The sequence below is a fragment of the Falco peregrinus genome, chromosome 2 (genome assembly GCF_023634155.1).
Source record: "Falco peregrinus isolate bFalPer1 chromosome 2, bFalPer1.pri, whole genome shotgun sequence".
Classification (NCBI taxonomy): Eukaryota; Metazoa; Chordata; class Aves; order Falconiformes; family Falconidae; genus Falco; species Falco peregrinus.
The window spans coordinates 37,609,171-37,636,844 of record NC_073722.1 but is presented as its reverse complement, the minus strand read 5'-3'; the positions used below and the strand labels follow the sequence as shown (position 1 = coordinate 37,636,844).

The 27,674-nt window shown below is 37.1% G+C and overlaps 1 protein-coding gene across 2 annotated transcripts in view; it reads right to left on the bottom strand.

The window, feature by feature from the left end:
• Positions 1 to 27,674, bottom strand: part of SH3RF1 (SH3 domain containing ring finger 1) — a 91,258-nt gene that overhangs the window by 5,129 nt on the left and 58,455 nt on the right. For both annotated transcript variants that reach the window (XM_055794325.1, XM_055794326.1), the window contains exons 5-11: positions 22,980 to 23,282; positions 22,017 to 22,127; positions 13,750 to 13,907; positions 10,827 to 10,997; positions 10,407 to 10,666; positions 6,583 to 6,941; positions 4,139 to 4,473 (exon numbers count right to left, since the gene is read on the bottom strand). In XM_055794325.1, the coding sequence (XP_055650300.1) occupies positions 4,139 to 4,473; positions 6,583 to 6,941; positions 10,407 to 10,666; positions 10,827 to 10,997; positions 13,750 to 13,907; positions 22,017 to 22,127; positions 22,980 to 23,282 (1,697 nt within the window). The remainder of the gene's footprint in view (positions 1 to 4,138; positions 4,474 to 6,582; positions 6,942 to 10,406; positions 10,667 to 10,826; positions 10,998 to 13,749; positions 13,908 to 22,016; positions 22,128 to 22,979; positions 23,283 to 27,674) is intronic.

Sequence of the window (27,674 nt, the reverse complement as noted above, 5' to 3'; positions counted from 1 at the left end):
TATTTAATCATCTACAATATACTGCCAAAACTACCAATTTCATGCAGAGTAAAAAGCTTATGTTTCAGCTCAAAAGTTCATTGCCAGGTCCCTGGAGAAAAATAGTCACATTTAGTAAATGTAACCTATGTTTTGGAAAAACACGTTCATTCCCACATTTGAATCTTGCAAAACACTTCCTTGTTTATCACCCTATTCAGTATTTGCAGCTGTTTTCAGTGTCTGAAGGTCAAATTTGCAGATCTTTTGTAGTCACATAATCTATAATATTTTACATGCATCTAAGCTGTACAGTATGTTTTCTTCCTTCTATTTTCTTTGACTGTCTTACAGTATTTTTCACCACTTTTCAAAATATTATCCTAATTCTTTTTAATCAGCTAGTGTTAAAATATTAGTATTATAAAAACAAAAGTATTTTAGCTTCCCAGAAGCAGCCACTACATTTGCCATCAGTTCTTTCCTGGTATTCCCAATATGTCTGGCTGCATCCCACAGTGCTTCTGCACTTGTATTTGTGATTTTTAAAATTTTTATTTTAGCAGCAGGGTGGTGACTGTGATGGTTGTCTGTCTTCACTTTTCTCCATTCTACTTTTCATTTTTAATATTGGCATTTCTCACACTTCTCAGTAACATGAAAAAGAGTGTATCATTCATGTGTTTCTCCCTTTCTTCATTGCTTCTGTTTCACTAGACACAAAATAATGCTTTTCTTCCCAGCTATTTGTAGTTGATTTTTGGACGATTATCTGTGGTTATCCTGATCACCAAGTGGGTAACAATATTTTTCTCACATGCAGAAAATTTTAGCTGAGGAAAACACAGCAATTTGGAATTACTATTATTACACAAGTTAAATTCATACTTACTATTCAGCTTCTTGCTTTAGTTTCTTTTTCTTGTCCTTCGAATTTTTACTTTACAGCTTACCTATGCCTTGCTGTTGTGCAGCTCTCCTATCTGCTGAGTAGGTGCTTTGACTCCTACAGATAATCAACACCCATCTAGGGCAGACTGATTCTCAGCATTTCATTAACAGCATTAAATGCTGTCAGATGTGATAAAACCTGCTGCCCTCTAAAGTTGCTGGCCTGTGCGCTGGAAGCAGATGTTACACCAGTCATTTTGTGGTGGATAAAATGACTTAAGAGTCACTTTAATCACGGAACAAAATTACTTCTGTCCTTCGCTGTAACTGGATGAAGGCTTGATATCATAGTTTAGGATATGCAGTGATGCATATTTAGCTTAAACTTCAGGTCTTTAACACCATTGTGCGGTGCTAGGAAGTTTATTATTACAGTGCTGTATACTTACTGTAAAATTTCAAGACTATTTAATCAATGTTTCCCTCTAAAAGAGAAAGCTCATGAAAAGAGCTTGAAATATGCCCTTACTTCTTGTCATGGAAAAAAACCCCACAGATAAACAAATTACTATGTAGTCATAGCATAACATAGCTCCCTCTGGGAATTGTGGGGAGTTGGGTCTGTCTTTTTAATGAAAAGACAGTGATCCTTGGCCTTGTCAGCGCTGCATCAATACAAGAAATCACAACACCCTAAGACAACTTGTGTTTTGGCTGGAGAATCAGAAGAAATGACTGAACACCATCACAGAGTCTGAGGTGAAAGGAATTCTCCAAACTGGAAGCAAGGCCTGGCTGAAATTTCTAACTTCTCTGCTCCTTCCATACAGGGAACATATGAAAGACCATGGACCACAGTGATCAACCAGCCTAGTTCACAGGAGAAGAGAGAATATAAGAATGGGAAGTACAGAGAAGACCTGCAACAGTAAGATGGAAAGGAATGTCATCATCTTCCCTTCCTTTAGTGAAATGGCCACTAGTATTAAGTATGCATCTGCAAATCCATGCCACAAAGAGCTTGTTTGCTATTAAACAAATCAAATGCCCACCCATTTATTCTTTATGATTGGAAACAAATTCACAATTTTTTCTTCCAATTTTCAGTAGAACCTACAGGAAAGACATAATCTAGGTCAACTTTCAATTCTAGTAAATGGAGAAACAGTGGGATAAGACCAAAAATTTGATATTGCATCTTAAAGGAAGGAAGGAATCCAGGGAAAACTCCACATCCAAAACAGGAACATTTTCAAGTGCTTTCCAGGGTTCAGCCAGCTACTTTTGCTCCTATTCCATTCAGAATAATCAGCAGAACCTGACACCTAAGTCCTCTAGTCGCTTTTGAAAATAAAACTTGAACACTAACGATTACACTGCAAAGCCAGAGTCAGAACAGAGAGTAATGTTTCTTTCTCCAATCATTGTAGCCTGTGATTGCAATTGTGATATGTAAGAGCAGAATAGTATCAGCAGATTTCTCTGTTCTTCAGCTTTTTGTTGAGCTTATCCTCATGAATATTTTTCTTTTCAACTCCAGGTTTTCACTGAAGATCCTACTGCATCATCAGTATGTTTCTTACTGACCCCTCCTTCAAGACTAATGAAGGTTAATCAATGCTTATAAATTACTTTCAAGATATTGAGTACAAGGTAAGCAGTAAGTATTATTAAGCAACATATTTTAAGCAATTTGTTTTAAGGAAATGGAAATGTGGCAAAAGCACATCTACAGAAAAAAAATACCAACCTTGACCAGAAAAGGACAAAGGGAACCCAAATGAAAATTTATTTAAATACACTGACCAAAATGTAACAATTCTGCATGAGTACCAAAGAGAATGATCTTGTGGTAGTATTTCTCTGGTACGTATTCTCACTTAAATAATAGTAAAGATACAGAGATGTATTAAAAAGTTTGAGTGTGTGTTATTACTAGATAAACAAAAATATATAGCATCGCTTTCTTTAAGCAGTTCTGAGAAGAAATATTTCCACCATGGAAGTGGAAAAAACTACTTTTCGTGAGGATGCAAATAGCTTTACACAAATACCCACTGGTCATGCCAGAATGAATTTGGAATTATTTTCACATTCAAAGCACAGAAACATATTACTGCGCCAAACAGACTGATGACAATGTGAAATAAATGATGTTATTCTTAAAGGAAAGTCTTTGAAGTTTTATGTTCCATCTATAAATGTAAATCTACTTCTGAAATTCAGTATGAAATAGAAATTTCCTGCAAGGAAACTGCATAGAAACAGTAATAATGTTTTAAAAAGCATTAAAGGTATAACAGAAGTAAAATAAAAGACAAAGTCGAAACTTATCTGCTGTCTGGCTCTTAACACATGGATGTAACAAGATCAATGGGCCTCTGGAAATACAACAGTACACCCACGCACCATGAGTTAGTAGTATCAGAACGAAGTCTACAATACAGTCAGCATGAATCAGTTCAGTCCTTGAGCTCTTAAAACATTCTAACTCCACTGTTTTTTCCTGTAAGCCACACAATCCTGTAGCTACAGCAAAACAAATCCTAGGATACTCTTCATGTTGGTTATCTACTACCAGGAATAATAAAAAAGAGACAGTGGTTAGAAAACTGTGACTTCCTTCATAGTACGTGCAATCTACTGAGGACTTTGATATTTGAAAGTAATAGATGGACGCAAAAGAAAAGTGACAGAACTTTAAAGCAACTGCCTGGCAGTTTTAGAGTCCAGACAACTACATGTTTTTCAGACTTATTTGCCAGGACACAGAGGCTGCCCTAGAGCTTGCTATGTGGAGCGCACAGTAATGGGGCATTTAGGTAGTAAAAGTATCTTTGCAACAGCTCAAGAAATCACGTATTAAGCCTACTCATAGATAAGGATCTCATTCACCATATATGTAGGTTGGCAGTTTTACATTGCTAATAACCTTAAAGGACTAAGCTGGTATTCATAAATGCAAGAATATAATGCGTTCATGTTTTGCAAAACAGGAAGCCTATTTTATCTACCTCAGTACTCACACCAAAACCGTGATCACCTTATTTGAATGTCTATTCATAACAAAACCTCAAAGTAACACAAAAAGTAAGCAAATATAAACATAAGCATTAGTTGATAAGCATATAAACCATTGTTAACAAAGTAAGTTTCATCTTGCTATAAAAATCTCAGCTTTTTGAAGCAGTCTAATATACACTGCAGGTGTCAGAAAGTTGATTTTTTTTCTTGGTTTGCCTGAGTCTAGCTGCATGGGATGATTTACCTTTCACAGACAAGAGGCCTGGATTCATTCAGGACTGGACCCAGGGATGAGCAAGGCTGCCGAGGCGGTGGCGCTATTGGAATAGAAGAATCCAGGGAACTTGTTTTCCGATGCAGTGTCTCCTGTGCCAGCCCAGAGACCTCACTGTCCGTGGGACAGGATCCAGCTTTGCTGTGACCACCTGCTGATGGAAGCTCTGGCCCAACTGCACCTTGCAGGGCTAACTCTGCGGCTGCTTGCTCAGCCTCCAGTGTTGGTGATGCTGGAGGTGACAATCGTGGCTTGCGTTTCGTGGACGCTCCAGAAAGCAATTTCAGCAAACCTTTTTTTTCTTTCTGTAAACAAAAAGCAGTGCCTCATTTTAGAACAGAAGTCTCCCATCAAGAGTTGAACATTTCATTCTGACAGATGACATTGTGATCAGACAGGACTCAGTAAATTATGAGGACATATTTAAGACTGTACAAACTACAAAAGATAATTATGAAAATTATAAAAGAGACAGATAATTATTAAAATTCTAAAGAGAAAACCAGTAAGTCATTTAGACCATAAACCTGCTAAGTCCTTTTGCTTAGTTAGTGGCCCAATGGCAGTGGCCCAAAAGGTTGTCTAGAAAAAGGAGTGAGAAGTTAGATTCCCACTGTGGGAATCTAAGCAGTAAAACATTTTGTTAATATGGAAGTTTCTAGGAAGGCATAAAGAGTCATTTCAAACCAAGCAGGGAAAAAAGTCTGCCCGGGAGGCTGCTGTTTAGATAAGTGTCTTTTATTTATCCTCCCTCAGTAAGGGAAGACCTTCATGATTTAACAGAAATTTGCCACAAGGGGAATGTATTGTGTTTTGCTGCTCTGCTAGAGGGAAGAATTGTAAACATTCTTTTTGCTTGTCCAGACAGGAATCCCTGAAGACTATTACTTACCCTGAAGAGAATTATTTAAGTAGCTTTTGTGGTTTTTGTCTTTTTTTTAAGGGGGCGTGGCAGTCATGTTCTTACCAACCCTTTGACTGAGTAAATTTGGTGCTTATAAGAGGTGCCAGATTATAAGCCCTGGAGACAAAAATAAGTTATTTAACTACAGAAAGAAAAAAGCATGAGCAATGTGAGTTTTTTATTATAGCCTGGGATGCAGTGAAATTGGTGAACTGTGAATGAAAAATCCTTGGTCCTTCTTCCAAGTCTCCAATAAATTAAAGCTATTTCAGCAAAGATCTGCTGTCTACCAAATGGGGGAAAAAAATAAAAAAAGAAAAAAAAGAAGAGAGAAATGCAAAGAAATTAACAGTCCAAATACATTATCATCTTTAAACTTAAAATTGTGAGTTTTTCTAAAAGCCCTGCCTAAAAGCACCTCAGTCTGATTTCGGTGGCTATGGCTGAAGTAATTTTAAAACTAAGTACTAGATAACTAGATACCTCCACTCAACAATAATAAAAAAAATAAATTAAAAAGTGGGTGAGATTAGTGTACAGAGTATGATTAAAACCTACATAAACTTCATTAAGGAATGCTTGTGGCTAAAGAGTACTAAAGGTAAATTCTAAAACACTTGAGATGTAAAGAAAGTGTCAAAAGGAGAAAAAATATTTCTGACTACATCACAATTGTAAAACAAAACCAGTTAGAAAGTTGGGGGAATGTTTCTGCCTACAATATAACCATTATACGGCTTGTAGGACAGTGAGAATGAGATTAGACACAGAGAAAAATACTTCAAATAGAAGGAAGGAAAGCAGAATCACTACAGACTCTACTGATCTACATTTATAAAAGACAGAGTTATGTGCTTTTTTTTCCTTTGTCCAATAAACATTGCTGGTAATGTGTTTTTCATAAACTCTCTGTATGTCTGCCTAATAAGGAAGGTAACGTAAAGAATACTGATTTTCACTAAATATTAGGTTTATTACATTAGATTGAACTTATGTTCTTGCAAGTTCATGGGTTGGGGTTTTTTTATTGTTTGTTTGTGTTTCAAGTGGGTTTTTTTGGGGGGGAGAGCGCTGGCATCATAGGCTTCTTAGTTTACAGATACTTACTGATAACATCTGCTAACAATACAACTTTCTAAAGTATTCAGGAAACTGACTGCAGGTAAACAAGAACAAAATACCTAAAATTCCAGCAATCCAACTAACAGTTCTTCTGAACTCTACCCATTCACATTTTGTTTCTCCGGCTTAAGGCATGAACCTGCTACCCTATTTCAACCCTTCTCCAAGGTCTGTTCTGTATTTTATGGATTCTAAATTATTCTTATATGGCCAAGAATAAATTTGCCCATAGCTGTAGTCACAAAATGGCTGCCTGAGTTTCAGGCTCCGTCTTAAAAACCTTACAATGCTGCTCTTCAGCAAATGTAAGAAAAAAAATATGGATCCCTTACAAGTTTGCATGAAGAAAATGGGAGAATTCAAGGGAATGATTTTACTTTCTACCCACCTTGCCATCCTTGTCTGTTTTACTGACAGCAGCATTTCCACCAGCTGCTAAAGCACTCTCTGGAGATGCAGGAGCTCCAGGGTGAGTGTTTACAGTTCTTCCACTAATATCTCCCTCCAAAGATGAAGCAGCAATGTTGGGAGAATTCAAAGAAGCTGCTGCACACGCCATTGGTATAGTTGAGCGGTTCACATTCACAGCTGTGACATAAGCAGCAGTATTTGGAAGCTGGGGCTGGAGCTGCTGGGAGGCAACAGAGTGGTGAGGAATGATCACAGCTGCAGGAATAAGGCATGTTGGACTCTGTGCTTGTATAGGTGTGACTGCTGCCGTAGGTCTTTCTTGACTGTGTGTGGCAACTGTAACAAAGAACAAAATGTGAGAGAGTTCATCTTTTCACAAGACACAAAGTGAGGTACAGTCACCGTGTTACAGCTAATCAGTCATAAGGAGCTTCCTTCCCACCTTCATAACATATATTACTATAATGACATCTTACATAGCGCTAAATTTATCTCACCAGAATAAACTAGCATATGCTACCCTACTTGCACCAGTATACAGCAGAAGAATAACAGCACTGGGGAGAAATCCGAACTGCTAAGTAAAACGCTTCAGATACGGAGATGTAAAGTGAAGATTACGTTTTAGTTCATAAGTGCTAACTAAATACTGCCTGGAACTTTTTTGTTCCTTTTAATATGCTGTGTAGTTGTCAGGGCACATAAAACAAAGTAGGAAGAAACACTCCTTATAGAAGCTGCTAAAAATATAATTGGATTGTTTTGCCTAAACTATTCAGAAAATCCACAACAGATTTAGTGAGTCTTTCAAACAATAAGTACAGGGGCAATTACTGCTATGAGTGGTTTCTCTGAAAACGTAAGCTATTGTCTCTTGGGAAGTTTAAATATAGAAGCGGATTTACTCACACCCCTGTGAAATAAAAGGAACATCTACACTGGAAGTTGGAGAATAGCACAGGGCTGAATATACTAACCAGGGCTGCAGCCTAGCTGCAAAGCACAGAGTTCTGCATGAACTAATTTATCCTTTCCAAGAAGCAACATTGCTATTACAGTTATATGGTCAACCACACATGCTTTCAGATCATTTGAACAACTTGGGTATCTGCACCACTGGGTGGTATGAAGTGCAGACATCTTAACCAAATAATAAGGCGAAATGCAGCATCCCAGTGCTGCACAGTCTCTTTTCTTCAAACAACCTGAAACTTAGCATCTAAGAAGGGGTCATCTCTCTAGCTTGGTGCATGTATATCTCAAATGTATCCATTCACTGATTTTGCAGACACCAATTAGAGTTTCGGGCTTGTTATAAGTGATATCCTGGAATCAAGCCTCCAGCACTTGCTCTCTTTATTCTGCTCTCCACAAATTCCCCTGATAATTTGGTTAGATTGCATCAACATTATATTAGAGAAGACTGACAAAGTTCACAAATTTGATATAACAATCATACAGTATTAGATCCAATTACAATCCCTATGATAAGCAACACAAATTCCTTCAAAAAGAAAGCACCATTAAATGCTATGTGTATTTTCTGGTACATCACCTCTTCCCCTGCAGCAGACCCTTCCTAATGCTTGAGTACCATAAACATTTGAAAAAGGAAGATAAGGAGAGTCCAGCAAGATTTTTTTGTAAAAAACAATTATTCACGCTGTCTTTTGCTCGTCAGACAAAGTCAGTTTTCTTACAAGTAGCTGCTATTCTTCAAGATACATCTATACTTACATGCAGTCAATGGAGTACAAGCGTGGAATGGCTTTCTGGTTTTGTTTTCTTATCCCTGAGGAATCCATAGGAAAAATGTTTCAAGTCACCCTATTTTCACACAGTTCATCATTTAATGAAATAGGCAGAATATACATTTTCTTCTCAGTTCCTTTCAATCAAAGAATGCATACCCTCTCAGCAAGGGTGATGTCAAGCAATGTCTCGCCAGGATCATTTGAAGAAGGGTCTTCAATGTCCTGAGCTAAACTGGAACTGAAGAACAGTCCTACAAAATGCAGCACTGAACTGCGAAGCCTCATCGAGAGGGTAACACTCCGCACAGGTGCTAGGGAAAGCTCAAGATGATCACATTTCAGATGCTGACTACAAAGTTCTCTGTAACATTTGACCATAAAGCAGCTGTTATTGCTTCAGTTTTCAGGCCCTCATAAGGGACAGATCTGTATTTGTGACGGAACAGTACACCTTTACACCACAATCCAACGTTGAATTCTCTGGAGAGAGTGCAGCCCCTTTGATTTTTCCATTTGGGACTTGAAAAGTTGGTGGGAAATATGTTGTATTTGCCAGCTGAATGGAACCGTAAGAGCTCATTTATCTTGCCAGTGGAGCAGAGATGTGGGGACAGAAAGGCCTCTGGAGCCCATAGGAGCTTCCTCCTTTGTGCTGTCACTTGCAAACTTCTAAGCAGCTCAAAAGGATTTAGAGTAGAAACAACCTATGCCTGAGAGGCAGGAAAGTACAGATGCTTTGCTTAGTTTCTCTTACCAGCTGCCAATAGCACCTGGTTATTTTTATTTAAAGGTAAAGAATAAAGTTGTTACAGAGGACTATCACATCTGTTCCAGCCTAAGATCAGACTGGAGAAAGATGGAGCCAATTAAAGAAATGAAATACGTAAAGATGTATCTGACCTCCAAAAGCAAACCTGGTGCTGACATCTGAAGATGCACAGGGTGTTTTAGGAGATGCGTGACACTGAAGAGGGAGTGAGCTAAATCCTGGATTTTGAGACCATAAGAAACAATCATCCTTAAGGGGATAACAGATAATAACATTTGCATCTTTTGCTTTTCTTCCGCTCTGCCAGTAAGAATCTTGCGATTAAAGAAAACCTTTGTCATGACTCTCTCAGCCAAGAGATCTTAGGCCCCCAGTTCAAGGCTGAAAGGGGGAACACTGGGAGAGTTTGAAATGGAGTGGGTTTTTTTCCTTTTCTTTTGTGGCCCTAGGAGCAACTGGAACACATCAGGCTCCAGTTGTGTGGTATTTTCCTAGCCTGGCAAATCCACAGAGGAGTGCATGGATTTGGTAAACAAAAACTCTTGAAAACACCACTATCAACCTTTTTGGATGTGGGTTTAAATAACAAGAAGGCATGTTTCACTATGATGTGGCCTGCCCCGGACAGTAAAGGCAGTTATACCTGTCAGAAATACAGGATTTTATGAAATAGATCATGTAGGTCTTGAAGCCAGTATAGCTTTAGTGTTTCAGAGTCAAAGCTGAAAGAAGTTGCAGTCAAGGTTAGAGAACAAACTGGAATGCCTAAGGACCAACCCTGAGCCAGAGACCTGAAAAAGAAGAAGGAATGAATGCTAAAGGTCTTCAAAGATGTTAGGAGATAATTTAAAAGTGAATACTAAATTAGAGCAATCTGTAGCTATTACGCAGGTAACATGAAAAAATAAGCTATGACTCAGATGTTCTTATCACTTTTATTACTATATGAATTGCATATGAGTAGGGAAGCTCAAAGAATGTCCCCATCCCATATACTGCTGGAATAAAAAAAGGTCCACCTTAAGTGCTTGGCATATAAATTCCCAACAGTAGGAGTATGTATGTACACAGAGTTGCTTAGAGGAGAATAAAAGATTCAGCAATCCAGAGAGATATATTGTCATTACAGTAAGCATACAACTAAAAAAACTACGTTAAAAATGCCTTAAATAAAACCCAACACATATTTACACATACCCTGACTCCAGCCACTTGCCCAGACAGACCTTACAGGTTGTCTACCACACATAAAGGCTTCTTTTTTTTTTTTCTTTTTACCTGTTCTAACTGCATTGCGAGCCTGGTTGACTGTCATTTGTCCTGTCACGTGCATAAGGACCTTGGTTTGCGCACTAGTCTGGATATGTGCTGCAGAGACCACAGCTGTGGGTACTGTGCTGGAGTTCACTGCCACACCATTTCCCTGGAGCTTCTGAGATGTTCCACTAGCAGTGGAAGGACTGACCATAGTCACCACTCGTCCCGTTTGGCCAGCAGTAGACATGGGAACTTTTGTTTGTGATGCACTTGTCACTGTCCTGCCAAAAATAAAAGCAAAAAAGTAAAACACAACTGAAAAATGAGCTAGTTACTAAACTCACAGCTCTTTATTATCCAATTTTAGCATTAAATAAAAGAACAGAATCATTTTGAACTGGAAAGTAGATAAACTGTTTAGACGCTTGTATAAAAGTATACCTTGTAACTGGAGCCACGTAATTTCCAGGAAACACACCAATCTTGCTTGTATGCATGGAAGTTCCCTTGAACCAGCCATCTTGACAGCGTTCAAACACTAAGAACATTTCTCCCTTCCGCAGTTCCAGTTCATCTTCTTTTCGAGGAGTATAAGGGTATATAGCAATATACCTAACAAACAGGAAAGTAGATGCAACTGATAAAGCTAAATCAACCGAAAATGTCACTTGTGTTTTCTGACAGTTCAGTCAGAGATAAGAAGGCAAGGCAGAAAGGGTTATGTGTTAGTTGATTTATCATACTGTTACCATATTAAAACAGAAGTTATGGCAACATTAAAGGAAACAATGACCATTAAGAATATCCTCCTAACTGCACTTAAATGTAATGTACAATACTTCTAATAAAACTATTTTCTTAATTAAGTTAATGAACTTCATTAAATAGGTGTTTATCTACACCTATTTATCTCTCTACAACTACCTGAAAGGAGGTTGTAGGCAGGTGTGGGTAGGTCTGTTCTCCCAGGTAACACATGATGGGACAAGAGGAAACGGCCTCAAGCTGCGCCAGGAGAGGTTTCAATTGGACATTAAGAAAAATTTCTTTACTGCAAGGGTGGTTGAGTGTTGGGACAGGCTGCCCAGGGAGGTGGCGGAATCACCATCCCCGGAGGTATTTAAAAAACACATTGATGCAGTGCTTAGGGACATGGTTTAGTGATGGACTTTGCAGTCCTGGGTTAATGGTTGGACTTTATGATCTCATATGGTTGGACTTTATGATTTTTCCAACCTAAATGAGTCTATCATTATCAACTATAGACCCCACCATACCCCACTTCTCTCTCCCTACACCAGCTTCTAGTATCTCTCATGCTTTGTGACATGGCAACTTCTTTTTTTTGAGGAAGAATGGGGAGCCCAGATAAATCCTGCTAGTTGGGAATGAAAGATCAGTATCAGAACTAGTTTTCATATTGCAAAATTGGAACCTCCCTGTGCAACTTCAGTGTCAAAACATATGTTACTAGAACTTGAAGTCTATGGATAAGGTAGCTACCAGTTACTCACTTGTAAAGCTAATTTCCCTTTTTTCCTTCTAAGCAAGATTAATGTATAATACAGTGCATCTGAAACCATACTGAGAGTTCAGAAACATTTTGCAGTTTTTCCTTTTAAAAAAAACATTCTTAGGAAAAAAAAAAGCAAAAATAAAACTGAAGCTCCTGCAGTTGCATGCTGGAATATTCCTAGGGAAGTCTTCATATAAGATTGCACAGTTTCCTGGAATCACATTAAAATGTGATACTGTTTTAACCACCACAGTGTTCTATTTTCTGCCACAGTTTGAACACAAGAAACCTATTTAAACTGTTTATATAAACATGTTTATATAATTATGGACCCAGACCTATAGGAAATAGCATTCTAATAAATCACATTTTCCCCAAAAGAATATATTTTTCGCAAGAGGCAGCCAATTAGGGTAGACCAGTAGAACATCCCCTTTTTTGAAAAAGGATGCACAACTACTTCTAATGCCATTTTTTCCCACTCCCCTTGGAACCCCAAGGGTAAAAAAGTAGCTTTACAAAACATTCTTTTGTCAAAAATGTCTTTTGTGCACAGCAACAATAGCATTAACTGTATGCTGCTCCTTTTTGCATTGTATTTTTGTTCCTTGCTGTCCACGCAGAAAACTTTACATTATCTGCAAAAATGCTTTAAAGGCAATATAGGTACCTGGCAAACCAAGTCCAAAATATGCTTTAAAGGCAACATGACACACTGGCAACAAAAGGCTTCAGTGATATGTGATTTAGGGGTGATCTACAAAGCTACATACTGAAACTCTATGGGAAAGCAACTGACGTGCTTTAATTGGTGTTCATTAACGTCCCTTTTAGTTAAATCATTCCAAATTTCATTAGTAATCTCTTATAGAGCAACCCTTTGAAGATGGAGGATGGGAATAAATGAGATGGGAACTTGATTAACTACACTAAGCACAATAATCCATAAGAAGCAGTGCTAAAATGCTTGACACCAAAGAAACTGCCCAAATCCAGATGCACCTGCTATACAAGAAGAGCGCTCTTTTGGAGTGGGAGGAAACCTGGTGGGAAGACAAAAATAAAGACAGAGAACAAAGGCATTCCTTGCATTATTCAAACGTGCCCTGTTAGATGGTTCAGCCACTCCTGAATTTTATTTTTTTTTATCGTTCTTATTCTCCAAGCTGCACACAAATAAGTTTCCAAGAAAAAAGAAGTTGTCAGCAGCACATGTTAATGTACAAAATATTTTTGCCCAGAAGGATGACGCACATTTGCCTGTATTACAAGTGTGAAGATATAATACTACCAGCTTTCTGCCTTCATTCCAAACTACCACCCATTAATTAAGTGAACTGTAGAATCTTCAGTCAAATTTCAATTGCAACTTACACAAGCTGTCTGACAATGATGTACTAATGTAACAGTCTAAATGAAATATAGCACTTTCTATGTTTTGGCATAAGTTATTCCATATGGGAATAGCTTTTGCATACCATACATAACAGAAAACACTGAATAAATTCACTCCAGTATTTGCCATTTGCAAGTTACACAATCTTCATTGCTAACTCAAAGATTAATTCATCTTCTGCATGATAAATATATATTTTATATCTTTGAAGTGCGTCCTTTGTATATACAGTAACAGCTGACTATATTTACCTAAGATATAAATAACCCTCAGTATGAAAGTTGTTTAGGGCTATCACCTTTATGTATGTTTTGTTGCTTTTGTCCTGAGTTGTGAGCTTGGCTTTCTGGGAATTCTAGCAGAACAAAGCCAGCTGGTGTGATTTAAGTACATGTGAAGCTACTGATCTTGTTCCATTTTTCTGACGGGCAGTGAGTTTCAATTTTACTTACACACTTGGACGAGTCTGTGGTCGTAAATGTGCCATTTGGTCAGTGGATCCTGATGTAGGCCTTTGTATTACACCTGCAGACTGAGGACCAGAAGAAGCCGATGCAACGACTGCAGCAGACAAGAGAGGTGGTGGTGGCGGAAGTGGGGGGTTCATAGTCTGATTTTATGAGAAAAAAAATAGCAACAGATGATCAATAGTTTGATGAGTTGAATCAGCTGCAAAAACAAAAACAAACAAACAAACAAAAAAAGTATGATAATCCAAGGAAATGTGAAAGAAAGAGCAGAGTTCACTATTCCTTTACCTACCAGTACGATATAACTGAAGAGTTAGGTTTGTCTCTATTTCTCCTTTTCCAGTTTAAAATCTTGACATCTTGGCAGCTAATTAAGCATATGACAAGCAATTTCTCAGCACAGGAAAAACAGAAAGCATTGTTTCTAATTATAACATCTTTAGGATAGGACTCGACAAAAATCAGAAGCCTTCCAGGAGGTAGATTTTGCATCCTACTGCTGACTGTACTTCAAAACATGATTGTTTTTGTAACCTGAAGCTGAAACATAATATACAATTCAGCAGCAGTGCACCCCAAACCACCCGTTCTAGGGGAAATTTTCTTTTGATGTACGTTATAAAAGCCAGCACAATATGAGACCATTGTCACTGAGCTATTGTTACCACTTTCTCCTATTCTTCTAGTTTAAAAGAGTTAGCTTTTGAAATTCAGTATTATCAAGATTGTTAATCTTTAACAAACACCCCAGTAAAAAGGCACAGTTCCTTTACAGGCAGTTCGTAATGGGGGTCCTGCCCACAGGCTTCGATGCCTTTTGAGAATCAATAGAGCAATTGTTACCTTCTGCTCTGTAAAGCCTCAGACAATTCTTTAGGACCTTGTGTACTGACACTCCTGGGAAAAGTCTCTCACAAAAGGAGAACTTTTCCTTCCCCCCTTCCAAAAATAATTATTTGTGTTACAACGCACACAAAAAGAGTAACAAAAACCATCCAGCATTGAAAATGTAAAACTGTATTAAATTCAAACATGATCTTCAACTTAATGCAATCCTTTAATACTGAAACAAACTCTAATCCACACCACTTCAGGTCTAAAAACCACAAACCAAAAATATAAATTAACAAAATGTCCTGAAGTACGGCCTGGCTCTTCCAATACATCAGGGTATAAATGCACAGCATTACATTATCAGTTTGGAAAACATATAATTGAAAATCATTTTAATTCCCCTCCAACAGCCTAATTCCAAAGGTGGTTTTTTTTTTCTAAAGAAAAATCTGTAAGGAAAATAAGCTCACTGTGATTGTTACCTCGCTGCACCTGGTGAAAGAGTTAATAAAAAGACGGCTCTCTCAACTAGTCTTATGCTGTCATGACACAGTAAAGAACTGCGTGGCTGAAAGCTTTCAAATGTAGAGAAAACTGATTAACTCACAATTTTTCAGTCAAAATTCTTATGCTTAGTTATGATATAAATTGCATGGTATATTGTGAAATGTTCCTGGTTTATTTAAAGCTTTTTTTCTGATCATACGTTAACAATTTCTTAAAAACAGGCCTTCTGTATCCAACACAAAGCAAACATGACCTGCTAGAGAAACTTCATTGTGAGCTCTGATATTAATAGGTATTTACAAGAACGGCAATTGCATTTGCTTCACATTCTAAATCCCCATCTATTATACACTCTTTTTAAAATACCTTGCTAATTCATATTGAAATACCAACATTTCTCTCTCAGTTGCTTTACAGCAGACATTATTTCCCCCTCCCAGTCAGCTTCAACAAAAGTCTTAGCTGAATCCAAGCTGAATGTGAGCATCTAACTTTTAGGCACCCTGTCTATAGAATATAAATTCAAATCTTTTTTTAGGCATCTAGATTCCTTCATACATAGTAGAACCTGTAAATCCACATTAGGAGATGAATAGCTGGAAATCTTTAAAATTAAACCTGTATTAATGCACAATATCAAGGTTGTCACAATTCCACACTTCCTGCGTCTCTAAAGATACAAATGCTGGGCATTGTATTTTATTCATTTGAACACACAACATACATCGAATTTTTAGCTGCAATAAAGGCACCCTCCCAGCTCCATTTGATTCTGCCTTATTCAGGTTCTGCTCCCCTCCCCATGTCTATTACTATGGTAATGAAACCTGCAGTGAGCCACAGCCCAATTAAATGCCTCAAGACTTGGCAAGTACCTAGAAATCTAAAGAAACTACCTGATAGGCTTTAAAGAACTAAGGCTCTTCAGCTTGCACTGCTACAACTTGATAAAACAGATCCAAATGCTCTGGCCAAGTTTTCAAGAAGTTTTCTGGCATGTAACCATTTTTCTAGCTATCGAGAAACAGACCTACTTCAAGCGCACAACCTAGTTTCGATGGTTCCCATACTCAACATTCTGTGAAAGGATATATGCAAATCCCATGTGATTTAATAAAATGTGCTTATGTAAATAATTGAGAGTATTTTTATTTTAGGTAGCTGAGGGGCGGAAATTGAAAGTTTTTTCAAATACTTTTCAGCCAGGTATACTTTTAACCATACAAAAGAGCAAATAAGTGATAAACTATTTTTATTAATTGGAAGATGAAACATTACATAATTTGATAATATATTTTAAAACATTAAATAGTACCTGTACCCATACTCTAGAAACACATACATCTTACTAAGTTTAAATATAATTAGGCTCCATTCCCTTATCAGTCAACTGAAGATCAATAATGAGCTTACCCAAAGAATAACAAAAGGCATAGCAGTGGAAAAAAAAACATTCCTTAACTGTCTTCACACTCACAAGGTCTAGGAAAAAATATATGACTTGCAAAATCCCCTGAAGGCTAACAAATTAAGGCTCATGTTTAACAAAATTCCTGAACTATAAATATATGTTACCAAGAACAGGCCTCTCACACAAAACCTCACTGTTTCTTTCAGCGGCTTCCTCTTCCCAACAAAAGCTGATTTGAATTTTTGTTGGTTAAAATTCAGACAGTTCTTATTTAAACCTCCTCCTGACTAACACTATTGAATCAGCTGGAACTACATAAAAGAGAGCTAAATGTTATCAGTATACTATAACCTTCACAGCTTGTGCCTCATTAACAGTAATTCAGAGTACCTTATATAGTTTAACAGAGGGGCAGAGAGAGAGAGAGAGAGAGAGAGAGAGAGAGAGTGTGTGTGCGTGTGTGCGTGCGTGTGTGCAAGAGAACACGACCAGAAAAAACATGGATTTTTTTCATTTTTTAAATCTTCAGCACGTAACTGAATGTGCGCCATCCCAACACAGACCACCTATTTCTGCTACTTAAGTGCACCTACCATGACACCATTGCAAAGTCAACATATTCAATCTGCAAAAGTAGCAATATGGATATCTAGATTGATTGCAATCCAAAACACTTTTAACTTCTCAAGAGACTGTAAAGGCAGAATGAAAGGAAGGTATCTGTTATTGCTAAATTCTGTTTTTCTGCTGCTGTTTTTGAACGTAACTAACTTTGTTGTGGTGTATTTTGTCTCTGTTTTTCCCATATCATGGTTCAAATCACATACTTCCTTTAAGAGTTTTTTCAGCAAAATCTATAGCAACTAGATCTCCTCCATTAGATAACTACCTTATAAATTACATCCAAGAATTTCCTCCCAATTAAATGAGCCTTACGTAATTGTATGTGCATATTTTTACCCCACAACTATTGAACTTGACATCTGCTATTTATATTTTATGAAGAACTTCAAATATACTAAGCAGCTACAAGGTTCAAAAATGCCAGTAGCCAAGAAAAGCAGATCAATTAATGCCCGTTAAGGGCAAAGTTGTGGTTTGAAGCCCCAGAGAACAGTGTAAGTGGTAATATCACAGTCAAAAGCTTCAGTTGTGAAAAGTTTGTCTCAGTTCATAGCTTCTTCATTTTCAAAAAATCAAACCTCAAAACACAAAACAAGAATTAATGTGGCTGGCTAAAGAAATGCTGCTGTAAGATAAAAGTTTCCAATAAATCATCACATTTTCTGAATACAAACTAAATTTTAAGTGACAGAAGCAGCAGATAAGGTGTATGGTCACTGGACAAAAGCACTCTCATTCCTAAGTTGTATTTGTGTCAATTTTGGCTGCAAATTTGTTAATTACTTACTTCATACAATGTTTGGTACCAAATAACATCTACAAAAGATTATTACGGACAAAATAAAATTAATACAATCGGTATTTTTTGAACCACCATAGTAATTATTAAAAAACCCCAACAACATAACAAACTAAAAAGTGATCCTATACATATACACGGACAAAAGACTCACAGGCTTATTTGGGCTAGGAATTAACCTCAAGTATCTTAGAGAAACTTGCTACTGAACAGGACAGCTCATAATATCTTCTCTTACCAATAAAACACCCATCTTTCTTACAAAAGGTAAGAGAAGACACTAGGTTTTCTTTGCTTCTACAGTCAGGACAGATAAATGTAGCAAAGATGTGTAAACTCAGGATTACTGTAAAGGAACATATCCTTCTCTTCTTCACTGATGGCGAATCATGCTCATCCTCTCTGATGTCTTCTTTCCCCTTATTCTGAGTTTGGCATGAAGTAAAAGAAGTTGTATAAATAGCTTGCTCACAATAACTGTAAATCAACTAAAACATTTACTTTTAAATAGTGTTATAAACTCCAAAATGATTGACAGGAAGAAGATACAATGAAACCATCTTCATGCTAAAGAGAAACTCTCCCTGTTCCAATCCAACTCTGTCATTTGCTTAGTGTTGAGAAATGAAGAAAAAGTTAAAGGGAGAAGCTTAGAGAAATGCAGGAGTTTATACTTACAAAAGCAAAAAAAAAAATACAAGAGTAAAAGAACTCAAGCCAACCACTTCTGATGTATTAAATCACACAATCACAATTGTTCTGTACTTTGAAATTAAAGCTCAGAATGTCAGGGAGGGTATTTCCAGAAGGGAAACATCCAGAGACACAAGATCATCACTTTCTCTCTTGCTCTGTCAGAACCGTTGTGCACATTTCTAAAATTACAACAAGAAATACAAAGCAAGAGAAAAAGTGACGTAAAAGACGCTTCACAGTCTGTGACTATAAACTGCATCATTATCTAATATCCACTATAGTAAAAAAACACAGGAACCACCTGACTCTAAACTGAGCTGCCAGTTTGTATTTTAGTCATGTTGAAAACAAGTCAAGAAGAAACAGAACATTATGTACAGAAGGTTATTGACTTTTAAAGAGGTGGCAGAGAATAATTCAGATTCTCCATAGGAATTATATGCCTAATTGGAAACATAACCAGGAACATGGTTATCACAAAGAGAAAGTAGCACTCCAGGATACAGGACAATCATGGGGCAGGAGTTTCACTCCATGCTGCATTTAGCACTGTTAATTTAATTCCTGTGGGTACCAATGGTGAGGCTGCTTTTGAACAAGCTTATGCAACTAAAGCACTGGAGGTGGTTTAATGACTTTGCACCAGCACCAAAATAAAGTATTTTTCCATGTTGGCACCAAAGAAAGAACTACTGATTCTTAATAACAAACAGAAGTGTTTTCTTCTGAGAGGAGAAAAAACGCAACTTCTGACAGAACTTTTGAAACGGTGCTTTGAATCCTGCCTACCCTATCCTCTCCAAAACGTATCTCAGCAATGAATCAAATCAATTACTAAATGTCTGCAGCCTGTATGTTAGCTAGACTTGTATTCTGCCTAAGAGCACAGATGATACCAACAATGATTTTATTTGCTCAGTTCTCACAGGTATTTTCTGAAGGACAGGATGAACAAAGTATAAAAGATTACATGGATACATATAAGCAGCTAATTGTTTCTAGTATTAGAGGTATACATCATATGCAAAAAAAGGACCTGGGGGTCCTTCCTGGTAGACACAAAGAACATGAGCCAACAATGAGGCAAAGGCAAAAATGAGCCTTGTGGCAAAGAAGGGTAACGGTATCCTGGGCTTCATTAGGCATAGTCTTGCTAGCAGGTCAAGGGAAGTGATCCTTTCCCTCTCCTCAGCACTGATGAGGCCAAACCTGGAGTACTGTGTCCAGTTCTGGGCTCCCCAGTACAAGAGAGACATGGACATACTGGAGAGTCCAACAAAGGCCTACTAAGATAATTAAGGGACTGAAGCATCTCTCCTGTGAGGAAAGGCTGAGAGAGGTGGGACTGTTTGGCCTAGAGAAAGCTCAGGGGGATCACGGCAATGTATGTAAGTACCCAAAGAGAAGATACAAAGATGGAGCCATGCTTTTTACAGTGGTGCCCAGTGAAACACAAATTGAAACACAGGAGGTTCCATCTGAATATCAGGAAACAGTTTTTCACTGTGAAGGTGACTGAGCACTGGCTCAGGTTGCCCAGAGATTTTGTGGAGTCTCCATCCTTGGAGATATTCAAAAGCTATCTCGACACCATCCTGGGCAACTGGTTCTAGGCAGCCTTGCTTGTACAGGGAGGTTAGACTAGATGACCTCCAGAGATCCCTTCCAACTTCAACCACCCTGTGACAGTAAAATATGACTCTAAATACAAGGAGATTATTAATTGGTTCCAGATTAGCATACATTTAACAGTAGGACTGCACAGGTGATCCACAGATTGAAGGAGTTGTTAACAATAAAAGGACACAGCATTGTTATAGCACAACCTGTGTTACTCAGTAAGACAGGGCAAAAGCACACTGTATGTAAAATTGTCAATATTAAGGTCATCTGTCTGAAGAACAAAGAATGTGACATACATTTACTTGCAGGACAGTAATTACTACATCACTAATGACGAATATTTGTGGGATCATGGTGGATATGTAGCTGAACATAAACTTTGTGCTACAGTCAGACCAAATGAATGGATGCAAATTCGCAAGATCTAAACATCAGACTAACAGGATAAAAGGGTCATACTATCAATATAGTTGTGACTGAAAAAGACTGTGCAGTACTATACCTGGTTCTGGCATGCACTTACCATGTGCTTACCATTTCAGAAAGAAGTATTGAGATAATTCAGAAAATAACAGCATCGTAATTTTAAGGACTGAAAAACATAACTTAAAAGTCCCAAAGAAAGCTGTCAAAATGCAACCTCTCTGCTGCAACTGAGCCACACCTAAGCATTTACTTAACAAAACATTGATAAAAGACGACAGACAATTCTGCCTTGGATTTTGCAGACAAATGTGTAAAATCATCCAAGTGCCAAATGTTGAAAACAAACCCAGGTGCATTTAGCAGCAAGGCTATTCATCATGTTTTACTTGCTTTAAAGACTGCAAGAATAATTAGACACCTAAACAAGATCAACAGCCTTGGGTTTTTTGGGGGGGGGTGTTTTGTTGTTTTTTTAAACTAAGTGAAGATTTATTATTCAGCTGTGCCCCTCCCCTAAAGGTCAGGGTTAAGCACAATTTTGGACTCATACCAAGAATAAGATTTGGCAATTCCCATGATCAAAATAAAGGCTCACTAAGTTCCCTTGAAGATCTCTGATATTATCCACAATCTTTACTTCAGTTAAGGTCAGGCTCTGATAAGTGCAGTATGATAGAGGATATTCCAGAGATTCTCTACCAGAAGCACAGCAAAATAAAGAACTTCAGTTGGTTTTGGAATGAAATCTTGCACTTTTTGAATGCAATGTCATTGACTTTGTCCAAAGCGAACAACACTGCAATATATTCCTTCCTATGAAAGATGGCCATTTGCAATAGTTTTTCATATTGATCTCCAAGAACTTTAGACATGCTAGATACACACAACTAAAATAATCTTATTTAATTAGGAGAAAGCAGGGTTTCGAAACTTATTTAAAAAAATCCTGATAATACTGACATTAAGTAAGACAGAAATATCTGGCAGCTGTGGTCTCAAGTTGATGTTTTTTTGTAAGGTCTTGCTTGTTTCCCCTAACCTACCCACCTCCCCAGCATAATCTTTCCTACTCATGTTGAAAAGAAACACTGTTCTGGAAAGAAGTGTGTTTACTACAGAGACATGACAGCGAAGTTGGAGACATGGATATGCATGACAGGATGCAAACATTTTTGTTTCAAGAATGCTTTTTCTGTAGTCCAATTTATACCATTGTCTACCCCCTAGATAATCATAATTTCAAATCAGTATATCAGAACCTGAGAAACAAAAAAGACTGAACAGACAAAAGATAAATATGAAGGCTGAGTTTTCTTAAACAGTACTTACACCAAGAGCAGCTTGGTAGGTAACTTCTGATGGGAAGGTAAATGAAGGCCCTGTTGTGACTGGGCTGCTAGGGGGTGGAGTCACAATTAGCCCCGTAGTACCAATATGAACCTGTCAAAAAAAGAAAACAACCAGCAGGGTCAGTTCTAAGTAGTTTAATAAGAGCTGGTTCTGACGCAGCTGTAAGCTTCATGGCCAAAATCTCCAGTACTCTGCTATCAGCAGCTTTAGACTGGAACTAATTTTTTGTTAGATATTCATACAAACAGTATTGGATTACACTGCTCACTTTTCCTGAAGTTTCAGAATCTCTGAAGATATACTGAACTAGCTTCCATAAAAGGCTGTCAGATCCCAAAGATGTGCTAATAAAATATATTTACTAGCTCATGTAAAGTGACATCAATACTTCTTACTCTCTATTACTACCTCTTCTCCCAAAACATAATCTTTATGTGAAAGAGACAACTGTTCACCAACTACTGTAGCTTGTAACTAAGAGCTTTGAAGGAGCAGGAAAGTAACAAATAAATATTTCCACTTATCACAGTCACATTAATACAGTATATTTCTGGAATTCATGTACTTTTCCAGTTGAATTTACCTTTTACTCACATGTATTAATATCCAATATTATATACAATTTAGAAAAAACCCAAGAAATTAAATCACTCCAGTTTCTAGTTTCTACAGTTTAATAAAAATCCTTGTGACACTTAATAAACTAAAAACGGTGAAAAAAATTAATTACAAAAGCAAAAATATTTGCTATCATTGTATAAGAAGTGTTATAAAATGTTTTCTTTTAATGATGTCATGTTTGAAGATTAACTTCATGAAAGCACATGCTAATATTTACACATCATTAATAACTGTAAGTAATCTAATAAGTAAGATCAGAAACTTTTACAGTTATTTAAAAAAAATGCACACATGATTTATATTTGATTTCATGTAAATTACCTGAGAAGGGGCACTACAGGAAAGTCCTGTCAGCTCACTTATGCGGGCTGCTGCGGTTGGGTTGCTGGAGCTGATGAGGACAGGAGGACTAATTTCCATTGAGTGGCGATTCTGAGAAGACTGTGAAGACTTGTTGGACATAGTGAGGGAGGTAAAAGAGTGCCGTTTTTTGGTGTTTTTCTTAGTATCAGTGTGCTTTTGGGTTGAATTGTTGTGGGCTGCCCCAGAGGTACCTTCTCCAGAGTCGACAGCAGAACCTGAGGGCTTATCCAATTCTATCAACTGTTTGGCTGCTGTGTTAAACTACAAAAGATAGTCACATGTTAGTACTTTTTTATTCATAAAAATCACCTGAATATAACAAAAAAAAGATATTAGTCATTACGGAGCAACAGGTCTGTCACTACAAACTTAACACACTTACTCTCGGGCTGCTGTGGACTACCCACCAGAGGTAAAAATTCAATCAAGAAAGGCCACTATGCTCTAGTTAGACGTAGCTTAATTCAGCAACATCCACTGCCTGTTTCATCTAGAAGTCAGACTAGAACACAGTGGTCCCCTCCAACCTTGTAATATAAAAATCTGCATCACAAAACTTCTTGAACGTTCATTTCACTTTAAATCTTTTTTGTTTTGTTTGTATGACATAAGCCCACACCTCTGCATGTAGGCTTTTGAAGACATTTCTCCTAGAATCCCTTGGTACTTACACACATATCTTTAACACTACCTGTAGTAAAATAACAGGCTTCCTAAATGCAAATTTAAGAACGTAGTAGGACAGACTAAATATCCAGCTGTATCAGCCTGACAACAAGTAGCTATATGAGCATAAGACAGTATAAGGAGAAAAGAAATACATACTGGCAATTCTGTGGAACTACCTTCTCACCTTCTGAATTTTCTAATGCAGAAGCAGCATCTTTGTGCCCAAGAACCCTCAAATGCATTTTTAAAGTTTATTTAATGAATTTTTGTTCACAATGAAATTTTCTATTTGTTAATTTGTTACAATATTATATTAAATGCAAACAAATCCTTCCTTCCTAATGAAGAAATATGGAATCCCACACATTTTCTTCTTACAATAAAATGTAAGCTATGTGAGGGGAGGGCGGGCAACAACAAACAAACCCCCCTACATTTTTCACAAGCCCTTTACTTCCAGAAAGTCTTATTTATATTTTAGAGCTAGTGGAAATAACAATGTCAGAGTCCTCTTTTATTCACGAGCTGAAGTAACACCAGCACCACTTTTCTGAACAAGTTAAGTAATGTTAATATGTACCACTAAATATGAATACTGTTACTTGGATAAATGCAGCCAGTTAGGAAGAAGGGAAAAATCTTTTATGAAGAACATCAGGATGAAAGAATGAGATTAGCTACTGTGGAAGTACTATTTCTGTTCTACAGCATATTATTTCTTCCATTTATTTTACCTGTTTTTCTACAAGTCTTAAGATACCTACTAGGCTCATGAAGAGTTTTAAAGCAGTATTCTACCCCATCAAATCTTTACTAGAAAAATAACACATCATCAATCATGACAGCATCAACACTGATTCAAATGCAGCTCCCAGAAATGACAACAGCTTACACCCTGAACACTTGTCTGTCTCTGAGGACAAGTAGGTTATAGAAAGTGGTGTGAAAGAATGAAGATTTATTTATTTATTTATTTATTTAATAGAAAAGGTTTTCAAGTGGTATTTGAAAAATGAGATCTGGAAGGAAATTCCATGCATATACAGAAGAAACAGAGAAACAAAGTTCAAAACTAGAACTACTGGAACAATGAGGGGTTGACACAAAAACCTACCAGGATGCAACTGCAGGAAAATTAAAATTATGAAATGCTTGAAGAGGAAGAACTACCTAGAACATACTGCAGTGGAAGAGTGGCATAATGGGAAAAAGGATAGGAAGATGAGAATGTAGATTTTTTTCTGAAATGTTTTTATTGTTGGTCCTTTAGAATGCAGCTGAAGAGAACAGGAAAGATAGGAGAAGACAATGTCACAGTAGTAAACCAACCCTAAGAAAAAGGTGGATGTTAGATTTTCCTTCCTCCTAATGCTGGACATGGATCACAGGGACAAAATAATTTTGTACCACTTGTATAGTACAGAAGACATAACCATACAGCTTTCTCCAATTAAACTGCAAAGCCATTATTTAGATAATTATCTGTATAATTATTTTTTAATGTATTAAATTCTAGATTTAATAAAATATATACTTTTAACAGACCAGTGAAAATGTTATTTTATCACAGAACACTGATATCAGGCTGAAGGATATGAAACAAGTAGATAATTAGACCAAAATGCCTGTTCTGCTACTCATCCTATCAGGGTCCTATCCATCATGCAAGAACATGCGAACTTTTCAAAGACTAATAATTTTATGTATTTGCACATTTCATTGTTTTCCAGCTGAGACTGAAATTCTTCCATGTCCTTCCTGAGAATTTGTGTCTTCCATATCTTACACAATGGCTGCAACCGCTTCTATTCTTATCTAATGTACCCCTTTATTTATCAAAGAGCCTGTTCACAAATTACACAGGTCAGAGAAAGAAAGGCAGTACTCATTTCTAAAACAAGAACTACCTAATCAGAAAAGTTAAGAGATCACCCAGGAATAAAAACCAAAACCCAAAGCCACTCTGCTAAAAGCACCCTGAGGTAACTGTTACACCTAGTTATGTTTGTTTACCTCCTGAAAGTATTCATGCTTGCAGAGTCTTATTATTCTATACAGCGATCAACCTATTAAATAAAGGCTTGCCCATGGGATTGATTCAAGACTGGTTCAAATATAAGCAACATACTGCGCTTTCTTGTGTACAGAAGCAAGCACGGGACAGTAGCATGAACCTAAACATGGAAGTGAACTGGTTACTGGCCTTTTCTTAGAAGTAACCTGAGGACAGCAACAGTTGCAAAATATTTAGCGTAGTACAGTTTATTTCTTCCTTAGGAAGAGAAAAGAAGAACTTGCATGCATTCTCCAATGAAATGGCTAGCAACCATTCAAGGTCACCATGGGGATGCATCCCACTCATGCTATAAAGTGTTTCAATACAACATTCCTTTCTGCCACAAATACCTCGGTATCTATTCCCTCATTTTCTACGTCAGTTGTTTTCCTGAACAGATGTATTTGAACTGAAGCTTCTTTACTTTAACCTTTACATTCACATTTATTGGTTTTTTCATTCAACAAAATCTTTGCTGTAACAGGTAGCCTGGAATCCAATTCCCCTTCCTGCCCCAAACCCAGGAAATGGAACAACTTTCTAAGTGGGGGCCAATACAGCAGCGGCCGGCTGAGCTGCCTCAGTGCTGCGGTAGGGCTTGGGGCTAGCAGAGAGGTTTCTGCCTGAGTGCAGCCATCTGGAGAAATTATCAAGTAGACTACCATCCAAGAGTTATTTCAAGGTATCTTATAGTTGTGCTTTACTGTACTTACTTTACAAATTAATTGAGGTGTTCTTCACTCACACAGTGAGAATTCAAGTATCACCACTTTCTGAAATTAAGTGAAAACACCATCTTCTGCCTCAAACAATCTTTTTACTCACATTCATCCGAAGTTTTTATTTATGCAATTTCACTACATCACCATATGTCAAGGAGTTATTTTTCCACATTACCAACACTATTATTAGTCAAATTCAGATTTCTAGACAACATTTCACTTTCACATATATTTGGAAACAAAGGACCAAAGCTTAAGTGGAACTAAGGCAAACATTGTCCTTATCTGGCTTTTTTTTTTTTTTTTTGTGTCATCCTGGAGGATAGGTAATAGCTTAGAAGCCTAAATTCAGATTTGCAATTAAAGTTTCAAAACAAATGTATTTTGTCCAAACCAGTGGAAAAATAATTTTGCAAATCTTGAACAGATCACAGTCATAAGCAAAGCTGCTTTTATATTAATTTTTTAAACAAATGGAATAGTTCTCTATTGCAGTTTTTGTTAGGGAAATTAATCAAAACTATGATGCCTAGAAATTGTCATTGGAATGATAACATTGAGATTATCACTTTCAAATATAGTGGGGATTAGACTATTAAGAATTGCACTCGATGTGGTATAATATACAACATTCAGGTTTTGCATAAATTTTCTGGTTTAAGTTCTGGGCAGGTAAAACAGTAAAAAAGTAGAGAAAAGTTGCCATAAAAGGTTTTATCTTATTCTTCTGTGTTAGTATTGTCACAAAAGTCTGATTATTTTTTTTTCTACACATATTAAATCAGATCACATCATCTAACAGTGATAGACAAAGTTAGCCTAATAAGTACAACATTAAAAAGAAATTCAGCCTAAAATCCAATCTGAAGTGTATAGACACAATAAAAATCAAATATGTTTTGAAACACTCCTGTTTGGTACAGGAGAAGATGCTAATAAACCCCCACCACAACCTGACATACTATGTACATAAAATCTTATGTTCTCGTTGCTTAAAATGTTAACTGATAGATGCATATGTTTAAAATGACAATGAACTTAAAATTATACTACAGTGAGTATTTTAGATAATTTGACTTTTTTCCCCCATACATTCCCATACATTTCTATAAGATTGTTTATAAATAAAGCTAGAGGAGCTGGATTAATACAACTGTGTTTCCCAGTTGTTCATATTAACTTGGGAAAACAAAAGCTGTCATTATT